Source organism: Cervus canadensis, chromosome 13 (genome assembly GCF_019320065.1).
Source record: "Cervus canadensis isolate Bull #8, Minnesota chromosome 13, ASM1932006v1, whole genome shotgun sequence".
NCBI classification, from domain to species: Eukaryota; Metazoa; Chordata; class Mammalia; order Artiodactyla; family Cervidae; genus Cervus; species Cervus canadensis.
The window spans coordinates 16,308,611-16,325,952 of NC_057398.1; the positions used below are offsets into that span (position 1 = coordinate 16,308,611).

At 43.4% G+C, this 17,342-nt stretch overlaps 2 protein-coding genes across 4 annotated transcripts in view; both read right to left on the reverse strand.

The window, feature by feature from the left end:
• DHX9 (DExH-box helicase 9) overlaps positions 1-4,126 on the reverse strand; it is a 43,490-nt gene extending 39,364 nt beyond the window's left edge. Inside the window, exons 1-2 of the mRNA XM_043484926.1 lie at positions 3,982-4,126; positions 764-896 (exon numbers count right to left, since the gene is read on the reverse strand). Of these exons, the coding sequence (XP_043340861.1) occupies positions 764-874 (111 nt within the window). The 5' untranslated portion in view covers positions 875-896; positions 3,982-4,126. The remainder of the gene's footprint in view (positions 1-763; positions 897-3,981) is intronic.
• A 9,794-nt stretch (positions 4,127-13,920) lies between these two features.
• The window catches only part of NPL (N-acetylneuraminate pyruvate lyase), a 39,389-nt gene continuing 35,967 nt past the window's right edge, over positions 13,921-17,342 (reverse strand). For all 3 annotated transcript variants that reach the window (XM_043485963.1, XM_043485960.1, XM_043485962.1), the window contains one exon: positions 13,921-14,511. In XM_043485963.1, coding sequence (XP_043341898.1) covers positions 14,327-14,511 — 185 coding nt within the window. In that variant the 3' untranslated portion in view covers positions 13,921-14,326. The remainder of the gene's footprint in view (positions 14,512-17,342) is intronic.

Here is a 17,342-nt window from a genome sequence, read left to right on the forward strand (position 1 = left end):
CTTTATAAACATAGTGAAAATAACACACTTAAGAGAATTCACAGGCTATCTTATAAAAAAAATGGCAATTCATACTGTCCAGTGATAAACTAATCCAAAAACAAGAATGCTAACTTATGTGGCTCAGATAATCTCTTCTAATGCAACATTAAGTCCCACATTAAAATCTGATTTCACAAGACCAAAGAATAAACTACCTGTATTTATTTTAAAGCACTCTGACGAGAACGCACCTACTAAGACAGTCCAATTTTTCTAATCTGCACTACTGGTAGTGCATAAAGTGTGAAAAACACATTGTTCTAATTAGAATAACTTACCTACCAGGTTGTTTTAAAAGTAATGCCCAGGGAACTCCCTGGCTGTCCCCTGGTTAGGACTCGTGCCATCACGGCAGGCGGCATCGCTTCCACCCCTGCTCAGGGAACTGAGATTCCCCTAAGCTGTGTGGTGCCGCCCAAAGTTTTTTTAAAATGATTGATTTAAAAAAAAAAAAAAAAAAAAGATTGATTTCACATCACTTGAAAATGATTTAGAATGAGACAGAAATAGCAGGCAAGTCACAATAAAGGACCTATCCCAATGTACAACACATTAACATTTCCAAACAGAAAACATTATTCTTTTAAATTATTAAAAATAATTATAAATTATTAAGATAATTATTTTAATATTAATTATTAATATTATTATTTAATAATAATAAACAATTAAAAATAAGCCTCAAAGTCACATAAATGTAAGCTGTATTTTTTTTAAATACCTCGCACATGAATTTCTGTCTGTTTTTGTTCCCCACTGCTCTGATTTCATATGCTGGGGTCATCTTCCTTTTGCCACACCAGGCATACAGAAAATTTTTAACATCACCCATGATTCAAGTGTCTTCTTAAGACCTAAGAAACAAGTTAGTTAGAAACAGCATTATTTATAAGAGTAAACTGTGGAAATTACCAATCTGGAAATACCCAATGGCTGAAATTTACTGAAAATCTATGTTAAGCACAGGATATTCTATCATGCTGCTATTAACATAGACTATTAAGAAATTTTAATGATGAAATTGGAAAGTCTACCACATTTTGTTAAAAGAAAAAAAAAGCAGAATACTAAGTATAATTTGTACTACACGAAAGTATGCATAAATAAATCAAGACTGGAAAAGAACTATCCCCCCAAATGGTTATCTTTAGGTAACTACATGTGATTTTTACCTCTTCTTAAAAGACATTTTATGTAATCTCCTTTTTACAAGGGGCACTTTATGTGTTTTGTCTAATCCTCACAACAATGGGAGATATACATGGTCTCTTAGCAGACTGTCCTCAAAGCTGTAGGCAATATATTGTTAGTAAGTCCAAATACATAAATTAATCAGTACTTACACTAAAAATAATGAACCTAAATATTTTATACCAAATCTTTAGGCCTTGATATTCATTAAAATTTGACAATATTACATCTTCTTGAAGTACAACATATTGCACTTGTTAGCATTCTCCCTCTACTCCCCCTATAAGATAGCAAAAGATATTTAGCCTAAGTCTAAAATCTGAATTTAAATTACTAGCTAAGTATCTGAGACTAAATTTAGAACCAGAGAAAATATACCACAAATTCAATTTTTGCTGTGATGCGAGAAGAAACCCCACTTCAAGCATTAAGCCTGTCTTCTGATAATGTTCAGTGTATTTTGTTAGCACCTAAGTTGTGTCATCAAATTGGACCTAGTATAAAGTTTAATTTGTAGTCACAGTCACCCTGTTGTTCAGTTGCTAAGTCATGTCGGACTCTTTTTGACCCAACAGACTGCAGCACACCAGGCAGACAGTCCTCCACTATCTCCTGGAATTTGCTCAAACTCAAATCCATTGAGTCGGTGATGCCATCCAACCATGTCATCCTCCGCAGCCCCCTTCTTTTGCCTTTAATCTTTTCCAGCATCGGGGTCTTTTCCAATGAGTCAGCTCTTAGCATCAGATGGCCAAAGTACTGGAGCTTCAACTTCAGCCCTTCCAATAAATATTCATACTTGATTTCCTTTAGGATACAGTTTGATCTCCTTGCACTCCTAGGGACTCTTAAGAGTCTTCTCCAGCACCACAATCTGAAAGCATCAATTCCTTGGGGCTCTGACGGTAAAGAAGCTGCCCGTAATGCAGGAGACCAGGGTTCAAGCCCTGGGTGGGCAAGATCCCCTGAAGAAGGATATGGCAATCCTCTCTAGTATTCTTGCCTGGAGAATTCCATGGACAGAGGAGCCTGGTGGGCTACAGTCGATTGGGTCACAAAGAGGAGTTGGATATGACTAACACACACTCACACACCACAAACACCCACACCCTTCTTTAGGATCCAACTCTCACGTCTGCAATTGACCATCGGAAAAACCAAGCCTTGATGATGCGGGCCTTTGTCTGCCAACTAAGGAGACACCTGGAGACACCCTATTAACGAAAAGCTGTGGAAAACTAAGAATATCTATCTACAAATTCCAATCATGAATAATTAACTTAAGAAACAAGCCCTCAAGGTGAACGAGTAACATGAAATACGAAGGACTACATTATCAAATTCCTTCTTCCCTCGGCAGTCTCATCTAGCTCCGTAATATTAAACACCAACCATATCCTAATGATAACCAAATATATACTATAACTTCATAGTCTTTTTAACCTCCAAAACCAAGTTCATCTAACAGACCCATTTGGATGCTACCTTGGCATACTCCGTCAAAACAACTTTAAATTTCTTCCCCAAATCTGTTCTTCCCCCCAAACCCAGTTTTCCCATCTCCCCAAATGGCACCACCATCCACCAAGTTACTCACGGTAATTGGGATCTACCCAGTCCCTGAAGATCCTCTAGAGCTATCCCCCGTTGTGTGCCAGTCGGTATCCTTAAAGGAGCACCTATGTGAACTATTTTACTTAACCTTAACACTGTGCAGAAAAGCATTATTATTATTCCCTTTTTACAGCTGAGTAAACTAAGTCAAGAATAACCTGCCCCAAGAGACAGAGCGCCTACCTTGGGGACTCAGAATTTCCAGCCAGGTAGTCCGGATCCACTGCTCATCTACTGCCCACTTCGGCCTCCAAGGCAGCTGTCCCATCTCCCTGCTACCACTCTGCACACCCGGAGTCCGGGAATGACGTCCTCAACGATTCCTCCACTCTAGCTACCCCCGAATCCTTGCTTCTCTTAAAATTCTCACCACACTCCAGTCACATGGCCTTCTTTCAGTTTCCAACGCCTGCCCGTTAACACTACTCCCTTCGGCCTCTGCGGTTCTGCCCCCTCCTCCGTCGCTGACGCATCCTCCGCCCCACGGCCGACAGTTCAAAGGTCTACCTCCTCCCGGACGCCTGCCCTCGCCACCCGATCTCAAGCGGCTCTCTCCCTTGACACTAATTCCTCGCGACCTCTTTACGGAAAACTGCAGACGCCGGTTTTCCGACTGCCTCCCCACCCCCACCACAATCTCTGGAAAGGAAGGGCCGGGACGCTGCCTCACCCCTTTACTCTGTCTACAGCGGCCGCAGGACAGTGCCCCCGAGACAACAGCCCGTTCTGTGCGGCTTCAACGACCGACCCTAAGGCGAGAGTGGCGCCTCGGCGGGCTCAACCCCACAGGACGACTCAACGCCCCCACCCACCCCCGCCTTTTCCTCTGCGGCGAGAGCCGCGCCGCCGCGCTAGGCCGAAGGAGGAAGTGCGGCCTGGCTGTTCCGCAGACCCGGCCGAGAATGGCGGCGAGAACAACCAGGGCAACAACTCGGCCCCCGCCCCCCGCGACCCCACCTGCAGCGCAAGCGCAGCGCGGCGGGCAGCGCGCAGCCCGCAATCCGGGAACCCGGGGGGGCGGCTCCCCACCCCCACCCTAACCCGCCACCGCCCGCGCCAGCGAACAAAGCCCGGCTGCAGAGCCGCGGGGCTCACGCCGGCCCAACGAGAACCACAAGGCCGTCTTCCCCTTACCTTCGTCCGCTTTCCTGGTGCCCGAGAGCACAGCCCTCTTAGGACCGTCCGTAGCACCGGCCTTTAGCGACGGAAACCGGACGAGCGAACCGCAACTTGCAAGAAAGCGGCTGCGAAATGGCTGCGATCTCGGCGCCAGGGGGCGGAGCCAGCGCTCTGCGCCTGCGCAGAAAGCGAGCTGGGGGCTTGGGGCGGCCCAGGGCGCCGCGAGGGAGGGGCGGGGCTGCGGCTACGTAGCGGCCGTTAGCTTCTGGTCGCCTGGGAGATGGGTCCGCCAATGGCGCCCGCAGTCCTAGCCTGGCTTGCTTCTGTAGCAGAGCCACCTCCTGTTTGATCGTTTGGGGGAACTTGGGGGGCCCCGTAGCATTTTAATGCATTAAAATGTTTTGCAGCTTTTGTCATAGGGACCTGTGGTAGATGAGGTGCCCTTCCAAGACAGAACTGAAATGTTAGGTGGTAACTTTATAGGGTTTTTGTTATAGTTCCTAAGTCGTGTCGGACTCTGCGATGCCTTGGACGGTAGCCCGCCAAGCTCCTCTGTCCATGGGATTTCCCAGGCCATAATACTGGAGTGGGTTGCATTTCCTTCTCCCGATCCGGGGACGGAACCGGTCTCCTGCATTGCCAGGTGAGTTCTTTGCCTGGTGAGCCTCCAGGGAAGACCTCAGAGGCTTGTTAGGGTAGTTAAATGAGGCTCCATGTGAAGTGGGCTTGTTGTGTGTTCCTGACATACAATAGGTGTTCAACAGATGCTGCTGTAGTGATTCAAATACTCTTAAGAGGAATGTCTCCTGTGTGTCAAATGACTCACGATTGGGGGAGGTGAAGAAACAAAGGAGAAAGGCCATTAATCTTGCAACTATCTCCTAGAAAGAGAAGCTTCAGACAGGGATGTGTTAATTTCTTCCTTCCTGCCATCTACAGCTGGACAGGGTTCTGAACAAAGACACTTTAACAGGCAGAGGGGCAGGATTCTCTGAGGCAGGCCATTATGTATGATTATAATATCAAAAGCAACTAAAAGCAAGTCAGATAGTTCCAGAGTGGAGTCAGAACTGGTTTTCCCCTGCTACCACTGCGGTACATATCACATACTCACTAAAATGAATAGATTAAAAACTGTAAGGTGGTTTTTGCTCAAATTGGATATCCTTTTGTCTTCAGTCTTTGGAATAATTTGTATTCTTAACTACTGTAGTAGTCACTTAAATTTTTGAACTCTAGTGCTTCCCACAGAGTCAGTAGTACAAAGTATTTAAAGTTGGGATTGTTCCAGAGAATCCAGACTAATCAATTATCTGACCCCATCATACCTACCATCCTTATTTTTCACCTCTTTCACTAAGTTTTTTTCCTAATTCTTCTAGCTCACTGTGATTAATCACTTTAAAACTGTATTTCTCCTATGATTAGAATAACACAGCATTTATTCAATCTTATTTTCCTCATGGGTTTGCTGTCTTCAACTAAAAACAAAACCATTCAGGAAAACACCTTAATCTTTTGTTTCTTTATCCCTTTCAGGGTGTAACCGAGCTGGAGCCATGGGAGCTTCCTGGGACAGGCCTTCCCCCAAATCTTCCCCCAAAGCTCCTCTCTGAAGTATCTAGACAATACTGTTTGATGCACATTTCCTGAGTTATTTTGCAGATGTAAAAAACCTCCCCTCTCCAGCAAATGGAAGATATTATGACCGTGAGTCAGTTGGAGCCTAAGGACCAATTTTTTTAAACCCCTGTGACACCACCCTCACCGTCAGCCAATCAGAGAATTGTGACAAGCTGTTCGCAGACCACCCCCTCCCATCTGGTTTTTAAAAGTGCTTTGCGGAAACCCTTCGGGAGCTCAGGGCTTTTAAGGCATAAGCTTCCTGTGTCCTTGAATGGCTTTGCAATAAACCTTTCTCTGCTGCAAACAACAGTTTATTTGGCCTCACTGTCAGGCACACGAACTTGCATTACAAGGGTACTTAAACCAGCAGGGTTTTGTTTTGTTTATTTTATGATAAGGGAAACCCAACTAGCATAAATGAATTACAGGTGTTTTCTTGTAGATAAAAAACAGCATTTTTATTACCAATGTTTTGAACTCATAGCCTGGTAGATGGATTACATATATCTTTCATTATTTTCTCAGAGATTGTCTCCTGTTCTTTCAATTGAGAGTGGTTCCTGTCTTTTCATTTTACTTACATTTCTCTGTCTATAAATTTAGGTGAAACAGTTATCTTGTGGTCTTGAATAGGTGTTTGTATGTGGGAGTATCCGATAGAGACTGTGTGCCCAGTGTCTTTGATGTGAGTGCTGGATTTGATGTGCCAGCAGCGATGTCTTTTCTCAGGGTGGGCCTGCCATCATCACCTTATCAGGGGGTCATGGCTGGTGCTGAAGTAGCTAGAGCCTGTGCAGGGTGTGAGGTGGGACTTTCGCTCTGCACAGCGGCTGTCACCACACTGTCACTGGTCTGCCTCTGAGCTGCTCGAGCCAAAGCCCTGGGGATTGGACTCAGTCTGGCTTTGTTCCCTTTAAGTGTATATCTTTGAAGTTTTTTAATTGAAGTGAAGTGAAAGTCACTCAGTCACCTCCGACTCTTTGTGACCCCGTGGACTATACAGTCCATGGAATTCTCTAGGCCAGAGTACTGGAGTGGGTAGCCTTTCCCTTCTCCAGGGGATCTTCCCAACTCAGGGACTGAACCCAGGTCTCCCGCATTGGAGGCAGATTCTTTACCAGCTAGCCACAAGGGAAGCCCAAGAATACTGGAGTAGGTAGCCTTTCCCTTCTCCAGGGGATCTTCCCAACCCAGGGATCAAACCCAGGTCCCCCATGTTGCAGGCGGATTCTTTACCAGTTGAGCCACAAGGGAAGCCCAAGAATGCTAGAGTAGGTAGTCTAGCCCTTCTCCAGGGGATCTTCCCAACCCAAGAACCGGGGTCTCCTGCGTTGCAGATGGATTCTTTACCATCTGAGCTATGAGGGAAGGCCCTAAGTGTGTATATCTTTACCTCTCCCCATACTGGAGCCTTTGCTTCAAAGGAGGGGAGTGGTGAAGTAAGACAGGCTTGTGTGCGCTGCCTGTGTAGATCTGTGGCTCTGCTCAGAAGCAGCCCAGAGTCATGTCTTATCCCCTGTTATGGCCATCCCACATCTAATGCAATGCTGTGGTATGGAGTGAGTGGGGCCAGAGCATTCGCCAGCTCGTGACCAGGGGTCACGGTGGTTTAAGTGACCGTGCTATCAGAAATCTGGTTGGGCTTCAGTGGCACCATTTGAGTGAGTGCCAACAATGGCCACTGCTGCCCCACCTAGACCCACCCCAGGCCCCTGCATTGCCTCTGCATCTTTAGATCAAGTCTTTCCCAGGTCTCGGGGTACTAGGTTCATTGCCAAGCTGTGCTGTGGAGTATGTAGGGCTGGGGTGTTCTCTTAGCTCAGACTAGTGTTAATTGCTCAGTCATGTCCGACTCTTTGCAACCCCATGAGCTGTAGCCTGCCAGGTTCCTCTGTCCATGGAATTCTCCAGGCAAGAATACTGGAGTGAATTGCATTTCCTCCTCCAGGGGATCTTCCTGATGGATCAAACCCACGGACCAAACCCTGGTCTGATACATTGGCAGGTGGATTCTTTACTGTCAGGAATCCTCTGGCCCTTATTAATTCCGAGGCACACCTTTTCCCGGAGCTGAGGAATCCAGGCATTTCCTTTGTTAGTTTCTCATTATGGTGATAAGTACCCTCCTCTCTCTTTAATAGGGATGCCTTGTGTTTTGTAAGTCTGGAATTTTAATCTTTATCTTTGCTGAGAATAACTACCTTGTAAGACAGTATATATGCCCACGCCATGTTGATTAAAACACCTTTGCTCCATCAGAGCTTTGGTCCCAGTGTCTTTCTTTCTTTCTTTCTCTCTCTATTTGTGGCTGATTCCCTGAAGCGCGGAAGCTGGCTGCATAACCCAGGGACTATAAGCCTCTTTCCTTCTTTCACTCTCTCATCATCGGCTCCGGACCACCAGGTTCCGGTCCGTTCAAGGACCAACACTTTACCACCTGAAAATCAGGGAAGCCAGCTCAGATGAGGGAGAGCAGCAAAGAAGCAACCACTAGGGCAGACTTCTCTCCACCCTGTCTGATGGCAGACCAATATCTGCACACTCCTCATGAATGGAATCTAGGCTTCCCCAGCTTCTTTATCTGTCCCAGTGGTCAGTCAAGTAGCCAAAGGGGCTTGTTTCTCCTGGGAGGACCCCAGGACTGGGAGGCCCAGTCTGTGGCTTCACCGGCTCACTCCCTAGGGCCACCTGTGTGATTTCCCTTTTCCCCTTGTCGCCTCCCAAGGTCACAGGTCTCCACTCCATGCTTTTCTTCTCAATTATATGGGAGTCTTTCTTGCAGCCTTAGTTGTTTAGTTCTTCTGCCAGTTTTCAGTTAGTTTTCCATAACAGTTGTTCCACATGTAGATGTATTTTTGACTCCTTTGAGTAACAGGGAAGAATAAAATCTGATTCCACATTCGATCTGTTTCTTTTACTCTAACCTTTGCTTTCCATCCCTTTGGTTTCTATAATCACTAAGAAGATGCTGCCTGAAGCTATAAGCATATATCATGGCCTCGGGGAACACCTGCCCCTTTGCCAGAATGTTAAAGTGCCTTTTTATTCAGCTTATAGGGAGACATCCTGACCCTGTCCACCTGTGAATGGCTGCAGAAAAAAAAGGAATTAACACTTTCCCTAATGGAGGCTGACCAAACCAGGAGATACTTCACAAGACTTACCGCCTTTTTACTTTACTTCCTCACCTTCTCTCCTCTGTTCTATAAAAGAAGCTAGCATCCAGACCCCATAAGGTGTCTTGGACTCTAGTCCGCCACCTTCTCGGATGCCTGAGAAAACTGAGTAGTAAAATTGCTACGCCTTGCCTCAGCATCTTGTCTCCTGATTATCGGCCTGTCATGCAGCAAGCAGACTGAGCCTGGACTCGGTAACATTTGCGGAGGGAAGTAAGCTCTGTATCTCCTTAGTCTGTCATCTTGATCCTCATCCCATGGTGAGAATATTTAGACTATGGAATTAGGCAAATGCTACAAGCCTGGGCCTCCCCTGAGCCACGAACCCCCCCACCCCCACCTCCCCACCCAATCTTCTGCCAGAGTCAATTGTTAACCATTTATCAGCTCATCACTGTCCTTAGCCTGGGCAAGTCCTTCAGCTGCCCAGGTTTAATCTTCCCTTCCCTTGAACCAGGGGTGAATTGGATGCTGGTCTTTCAGCTCCAGCCTCCTGCCCTGCAGCTCAGGCAGCCGATGGTGAGTTGTGCTACTTCTGAGCTGCCCTAGAGAGCCTGTGTCCTGAGCCTGGGGCTCAGTGATGAGGTGACTGGGAATGGAACCTCACGTGGTACCCAACTTCTGAGGTTCCAGGATTTGCCACGCTTGCAAGATGACTTCAGGGGTGATTGAGAGACCCTGGTCCTTTGGGGACTGGTGACATCTGCCAACTGCCCATTTCCCTCTGAGCTTTAACATTCTCCTCTGACGAAGAGACTTCTGAACTTCTCTGAACATCACCACCCCTCACATTTGAGGCTTTTGGAGTTCCTCCGAGCGCAGCTCTGCTCCCATGTCGCCAATCCCTCCATCTCAGACTCCTATGAAGCTCCCTCTGTAAGCACACCGAATGCCAGTCATGCCCAGGTTCTGTTCTCAGCACTCTATATACACTCTGCCTGGACTGTCTTACATGCTTTCAACTACCATCAATGTGTGAATATCCTCTAAACCTCAATCTCCTATCCAAACTTTCTTTTGAACTTCAGGTCGTATGTAAATGCTTGGTGAACCTCTCTCCTTAACGTCCCCCAGGCTTTGGAGTCTCGGGTCTCAATCCTGATTGGAGTAGGCAGCCTTCAATATGGCCAACAACGACCCTTTCCTCCTGGCATACATAGCCCGTGTAGTCCCATCCTACACTGTTACTAGGATTGGTCTTTTTGACTAAAGCACACGGAATGGGATAGTAAGCCACTTCTGAGATTGCTTTAAAAGACTGTGGCTTCTGTTTTGAGTTTTGGCTCACTTGTGTGCCATCTCTATCTTTCGGATCACTCTCTCAGTTCTTTCTGGAGTAAGAAAGCTGCCATAGTGTCGTGAGAAACTGAAGTCTCTGGCCAATAGCCAGCAAGGAACAGAGGCCTGCCCAGCTGCGTAAGTGAACCCAGAAGCGGGTTCTTCAGCTCCGGTTCAACCTTGAGAGGAATAAAGCTCTAGCCAATGGCTTGACTGCAATTTTTTCAAAGACTTTGTACCAGAATCACCCAGTTAAGCTGCTCCTAGATTCCTAAGGGGCAGAAACATGAGTTAATGTTTCCAATGTTAAACTGTTACATTTAGGGGTGATTTGTTACAGGAACTAAATAACAAACACAAGTGCAATTGTCCCTTAGTATCCATAGGGGATTGGTCCCAGGACCCTCCCAGATACCAATCTATGGAGATTCACCAGTCTCTAAATAAATGGCATAAATTTGCATAAAACCTATAGGGTATCCTGTATATTTTAATCATCTCTAGATTTCTAATAACTACAATGTAAGTGCTATGTAAATAGTTGTAAATACAATGTAAATGTTATGTAAATAGTTACCAGTATGTGGCATATTCAAAGATGTGGAGTGCCAGCTGTATCTTCTGTATCCAGCTTCTGTTGATTCTTTTTTCCAATTATCTTTGATTCCACTCCCTCCCCTCCATCACCGCTGCCATTTCCTCAGTTTGAGGCTCCACCACTAGTTACCAATTGCAATAGGCCACCTAATGGTTTCTCTGTTCCCAGTCTGTCTTCTAATCTACTCATCACACCACTTCAAGAGTGACATTTTTAAAACAAAAAGTCATGTCACATACCTTCCCAGCCTATAAACACATTCAGTTCAGTTCAGTCAATCAGTCGTGTCCAACTCTTTGCGACCCCATGGACTGCAGCATGCCAGGCCTCCCTGTCCATCATCAACTACCAGAGTTTACTCAACCTCATGTCCATTGAGTTGGTGATGCCATCCAACCAGCTCATCCTCTGTCATCCCCTTCTCCTCCCGCCTTCAATCTTTCCCAGGATCAGGGTCTTTTCAAATGAGTCAGTTCTTCTCATCAGGTGGCCAAAGTATTGGAGTTTCAGCTTCAGCATCAGTCCTTCCAATGAATATTCAGGACTGATTTCCTTTAGGATGGACTGGTTGGATCTTCTTGCAATCCAAGGGACTCTCAAGAGTCTTCTCCAACACCACAGTTCAAAAGCATCAATTCTTTGGCGCTCAGCTTTCTTTATAGTCCAACTCTCACATCCATACATGACTCCTAGAAAAACCATAGCCTTGACTAGACAGACCTTTGTTGGCAAGTAATGTCTCTGCTTTTTAATATGCTATCTAGGTTGGTCATCACTTTTCTTCCAAGGAGTAAGCATCTTTTAATTTCATGGCTGCAGTCACCATCTGCAGTGATTTTGGAGCCCCCCAAAATAAAGTCTGTCACTGTTTCCACATCTATTTTCCATGAAGTGATGGGACCAGATGCCATGATCTTAGTTTTCTGAATGTTGAGCTTTAAGCCAACTTTTTCACTCTCCTCTTTAACATTCATCAAGAGGCTCTTTAGTTCTTCTTTGCTTTCTGCCATAAGGGTGGTGTCATCTGCATATCTGAGGTTATTGATACTTCTCCCAGAAATATTGATTCCAGCTTGTGCTTCATCCAGCCCAGTGTTTCTCATGATGTACTCTGCATATAAGTAAGCCTCATAAACACATAAATACTTCAAATCTTGCAGTGATGGTAACTTTTTTAATCTATGTCTCTTTGACCTGCTTGTTCCTCTAAAGTCACTTAGCAAAAGGCATTCTCTCATTGTATTTGCCACTGTTCCAAACAGTGATACATGGATCATTCAAGAGTCCATAGATATTTTCCATTCCCCATCTGCCACTGTTAGAAGCACAGTCAAAAGTTTGCAACCTAGGAAAAAATCTGAGAGTAGAACTGTGATCTGATCTCTGATGATAATACATGCAAATTTCTATATCACTTCTTGGGTTTTGCATCATTTTCAACTTTATTTTGCCAGCCTTTGAGTTAGCAGTTTAGCAGCAATGTAATGTTTCTCTCTGATGTATAAAGAACATACACTGGGGGCTTCCCTGGTGGCTGAGTGGTAAAGAATCTGTCTGCCAATGCAGGAGATGCATGTTTATTCCCTGGTCCGGGAAGATTCCTCATGGCCTCGGAACAACTAGGCCTGTGTGCCACAGCTCCTGAGCCTGGATGCCTAGAGCCTGTGCTCTGCAACAAGAGACACCACTGAAATGAGAAGCCTATGCAGCACAACAAAGAGCAGCCCCTACTCGCTGCAACTAGAAAAAGCGCATGCAAAGCAGCAAAGACCCAGAGCAGCCAAAAATAAGAAATAAAATAAAATAAAAATTATTAAAAAAAACCCAACATAACAAAGTTTAAACTCAGCCCTGGTCATTTGTTTAACCATCATATTTCTCTTTGTGTTCACAAGATCTCATTAATCATGTTAAAAGCTCTCCAAGTGCTAATTTCAGATGAGCAAAAAAAGAAAAACAGAGCTCTTTGCTTAGTGGATATCCAGTATTTATTTTCACTGAAAAATTAATTTGGCCTTAGTATCATTAAATAGGGATATGACATCCTCAGAAACAAACACTAACAAAAACCTCACTTTTCTTCATTTAGGAAGTTAACCGCTATACAGAGAAGTTTCAATGAGGTAGAATATAAGTTCACATAAGCCACTGTGGTTCAATTTCAAATTCAGATACCTTATTCCCAAAGAAGACAGAAACATGAAAAAAAAAAAAAAGTATGTGTTATTCCTGGGCAAAAAAGGAGTGCTATTGTTGTTGTTGAGTCACTAAGACGTATCTGACGCTTTGTGACCCCATGGACTGCAGCATGCCAGGTTCCTCTGTCCACCACTGTATCCTGGAGTTTGCTCACATTCACGTCCATTGAGTCAGTAAAAGGAGGGAGGAGATATAAATATAACAACTGTTGCCTACCCAACCAATTTTAAAAAGGGTTAGCAAAGATAACTGAATCCATTGTTCATTTCGAATTCTCATTTTGAACAAGTTTTCTTGTTAATTTTAAAATTAAAAACCAGAGTAAACGGATATGAATTTCAAACACTTCTCCTCTGCAGACTAATCAGATAGGAAACAAAATAAAACGCTAGGTAGTTACTAGATGGGATAATCAAGTTTAAAATCACAATAGACATTGTTGCTAGAAATCACGCACCTGGGTTTGTCACAGAGGTGTCTCAGCAGCCAGTTTACATTCCAGAGAAAGGAAAAAGTAAAGAGGGTGTGTAGGGAACGTTAAGGTGAGATCTTTGGGTCCTCCCTAAACCTTTTATCACTGAAAAGTGACTGCTTGAAAATGCGACTGGAAAATGAAAGTAAGTAGCTGCTGGGCTCACTGCAGAAGGGACTCTGGTTTTCACTTCCAATAATTCAGCGCACTGCTGGGGGACACTTTGTCCCCAGTGAGGAAAAGGGGAAGTTGTGGTGCCCAGAGCAGAGAGATCTTTGGTTCTTCGAAACTCTGGGCTTTGAGAAGTTCTCTACAGCAGCAAGTAAAGACATGAATTCATCTTTAGGGAACGCCTCTCCTTTGTTATGTGAAAACCACCCAAATAGCCCTTTAGTTATAGTAACTGAAGCAAGTCTTCACCTAACCCAAAGTTTTTGGGGAAAATTACAGTGACACTGTAATTAATCTGAAAGCAGATATACTAGGGTTAGACTGAGCAGCCAAGTGAACTGATATGTTAATAGTTGTGCATAGTTGAGTTACATTGTATTAATCTGCCATTACAGTTAGAATATCTGCCTAAATGCAATCACTCAGAGTTGTCCTAGATTACAAATGAATATTTATTAAAATGAAAGTATATTGTGGTGGTTTAAAATTAGAAAACTTTAAAATAGAATTAAGAACCAGGAATTAAGATAATGGGAGCTCCCAAAGGCAAATGGAATTAATCAAGTACAGTTTTCCTCTTGATTTGATCTCATCCATATATGCAAAACTTTCTCTACAGAAATTTTGTGAAATACTGAATGATTTAGGGCTATGACTCCTTTTGAAGTTTTTGCCCTTTTACAAATTAAAACTTTAAAAGATCATAGTAGGTATTTAAATACTTGTTGACTGATGTAAGATTTCATTTGCTAGGAAGGTTGAGTTTAAAAGGGCTTTGAGAAATAAATGCAGTATTCAGGTACATTATATTTCAATGTACACACCTTGATTTGATAGACACTAGCTACAAGCTTCCATGTCTCCACCCTTTAAATCAGTACAAGAAAGGAAATCTAGGCTTTTCAGTTTAGCTTCTGCATTATCAGTAAACTCCCTGGAGGCTTTCTGTAGTGGAAGGCGGGGTGGGCCCATTGGAATCCCAGAGACAAGGGTCATGATGGCTTTGGTCTGCGACACTCCAAAACCTAGAAAAAATAAAAAGGAAACATGGCTGGGACGGTCCACGTTGCCACAAACATTCCAGAGAAGAGATCATATTCTTACAGTGATTCCTAGGACAGGATAAAATGGAAGTAAAAGATGGGGCATTTCCAGTCAATATGGCAGATTGAGCAGATGCAGGAATCCCTGCATGCATGCACAGTGGCTTCAGGTGTGTCCAAGTCTGTGCGACCCTATGGAATACAGCCCACTAGGCTCCTCTGTCCATGGGATTGATTCTCCAGGCAAGAATACTGGAGTGGGTTGCCATGCCCTCTCCAGGAGATCTTCCTGACCCAGGGGTTGAACCTGTGTGTCTTAATGTCTACCTGCACTGGCAGGAGGGTTCTTTACCACTAGCGCCACCTGGGAAGCCCCTTAGGAAATCCCTAGGCCTGCTCTGAACACATACAAATGCTGGAAGCTTTTTTAAAAAATTGATAAATTATAAAACAAAACAAAGTGAGACTCAAAGTCAACCTCAGAAGCAAGAAGGATGGACAAGAGGTATCAGGAATAAAGAGGTCAAAGTGGTAGGGAGACGCTGAAGCCAATGGTCCATGGGGATAATCTGATTCAGGGATGTACTGTTGTGGATTGAAAGATGGAGGACTTCATCACTAAGACAGAATTTAGTTCTGACACATCTAAGAAGTCCCTGAGAAACGCACTAATTAAGGTAATAGCTTATGACTCAGTGCTGGTGTTTTAGATTAGGGTTGCAATGCAAGATAAAGTCTTCAGTCTGTATACAGTAAGGAGCTGGAATTAAAACTCCCAGAATAAAGTTGGTAGTCAGTCTTAGATGAAAAGCAATAGAAAAAAACAAAACCAAACTAAACAAACATCAAAGAAAAACTCTCCTAAGAGGCAAGGGAGCCTGGCTTCTGCCAGGGCTGTGGCTGGAAAAAGAGGCAGTAAAAGAAATCCCAAGCCTGTGCCATATATAAATGCTGAATCTATATTTGTATTATGTGCTTAGTACAGGAACCATACTAAAAAATATACCTAAAGACTTGGTTAGAACTGATGAAAATAAAGTGTTTGCAGAGGCAGATGTAAAATTACTTGATAAGACACCTCACAACCTGGAGTACAATGAATTCCCCAGGAAGCAATTGTCTCTGAAGATGAATTCAGAGTTAAAAGTTACAAAGCACATGAGGAAAAAGAAGCTGCATGGGAACCAGAAAACACACAACTCACACATTTCACATCCTGAGAAAACATGACACAAAATTCTGAAAGAGATTTCACAGAGATAAAAATATTTAAGAATAGAAGCCATAGGCTAAGAGAAGGGCATATAAGTAAAGAATGGGATGATCTGGAAGAAATAACCAAAAAGAAATAATGGAAATGAAAATATATAACAATTAAAATAAAACTGTAGAAAACATAGCTAAAGATAATATTAGTGATTTTGAAGGTAGGTCTTAAGGAAATAATCCAGAATACAGCACTGGAAGATATTTGTTTTCTTAACTGGCTATTACTTTTAGATCAAAGCTATGCGCAGTAACTTTCTTTTGCTAAGATAACTTAGTTACAGTAACAATTGAGCACTGGGAAGGAAAATACTAACTTGGCTAAATACATAGAATATACTTTCCTAAATGCAAAGTGGCCCTCCTTTGCTTACTATGAATGGTGGAAGAGGAAGACCTACCTTCATGATAACACTATCATGTTTATTAAGATTAAGTCTCTCTTATATACAATGGACTATTACTCAGCCATAAAAAAGAATGAAATCTTGCAGCCTATAACAGATGGACCTAGTAGAGGGTATTAAACTAAATGAAACTGAAATGTCAGACAGAAAAAGACACTCTATCATTTCACTGGAAATCTAAAATACAAAAATAAACACAAGACAGAAACAGTTATACAGTGCTGTATGTCAAATTTATCTCAAAACTGGAAGAAAAATCTTTCTTTGCAGTGTAACTGCTGGTATGCAAAGTGACCTTAGACATACAGGTAAACTTTTGGCTCTTTAAAAACTGAAAAAAACTAGTAGTAGTTCAATATCTACTTTTATGCACTTTAGCAACATATACCAACCCATGATTTTGTGAAAAGTATTGCTTAGGACAAGGGGATAATAATAGCTAACAATATTGGATTGGCCAAAAAGTTTCCTTCTAGTTATGGAAAACTCAGAATGAACTTTTTGGCTGACCCATTAGTACTGGTGGTACACAAATATGACAAAAATCATCGAAGTGGAAAGCAAATGGGAAGCATTGTCTTTGAAGGATAAAGAGAGCTGGCTGAAAACCCGTGAGAATGAGGGACATAATACATAATGGGTGCTTAGGGCTTGGGAAGACTTGCCAGGAAGAGGCAGAAAGGCTCTGAAAGGAAGGGAGGAGGTCTGCCAAGAAAAAACCTAAAACTTTTCCTGGACTTGACCCAGGTTCTCAGGAAGGGCCAAACTCTTGAAGAAGTGGAGTGAATGGTGGCATTTGTCATTTGTTATGGGATAAGACTTAGGAGACTGTGGAGAGGTTTCTCAACTCAGATTCACTATATTTCCCTCAAACTTTACGTTGTCATGTTATTCAAACCTCTATCCATTCAAGCTTACTTGTATTAATAAACTTTTAAATGGCAGATACTCTTGGGAGAGCTGTCAGTCATTCACAGTTTAGAAAGATCTATATTCAAGCTGCTTTCCTCCAAATACTTAGGCTGAAGTCAGCTATAGTGTGGAAGTAGAATTTTAAGGAGCAGAGGCAAGGGAAGGGAGGGAGTGTTGATGATTTAGAAGAAAAGGGGTAACAAATGGTGTTTGCACAGAGTAGAGAGG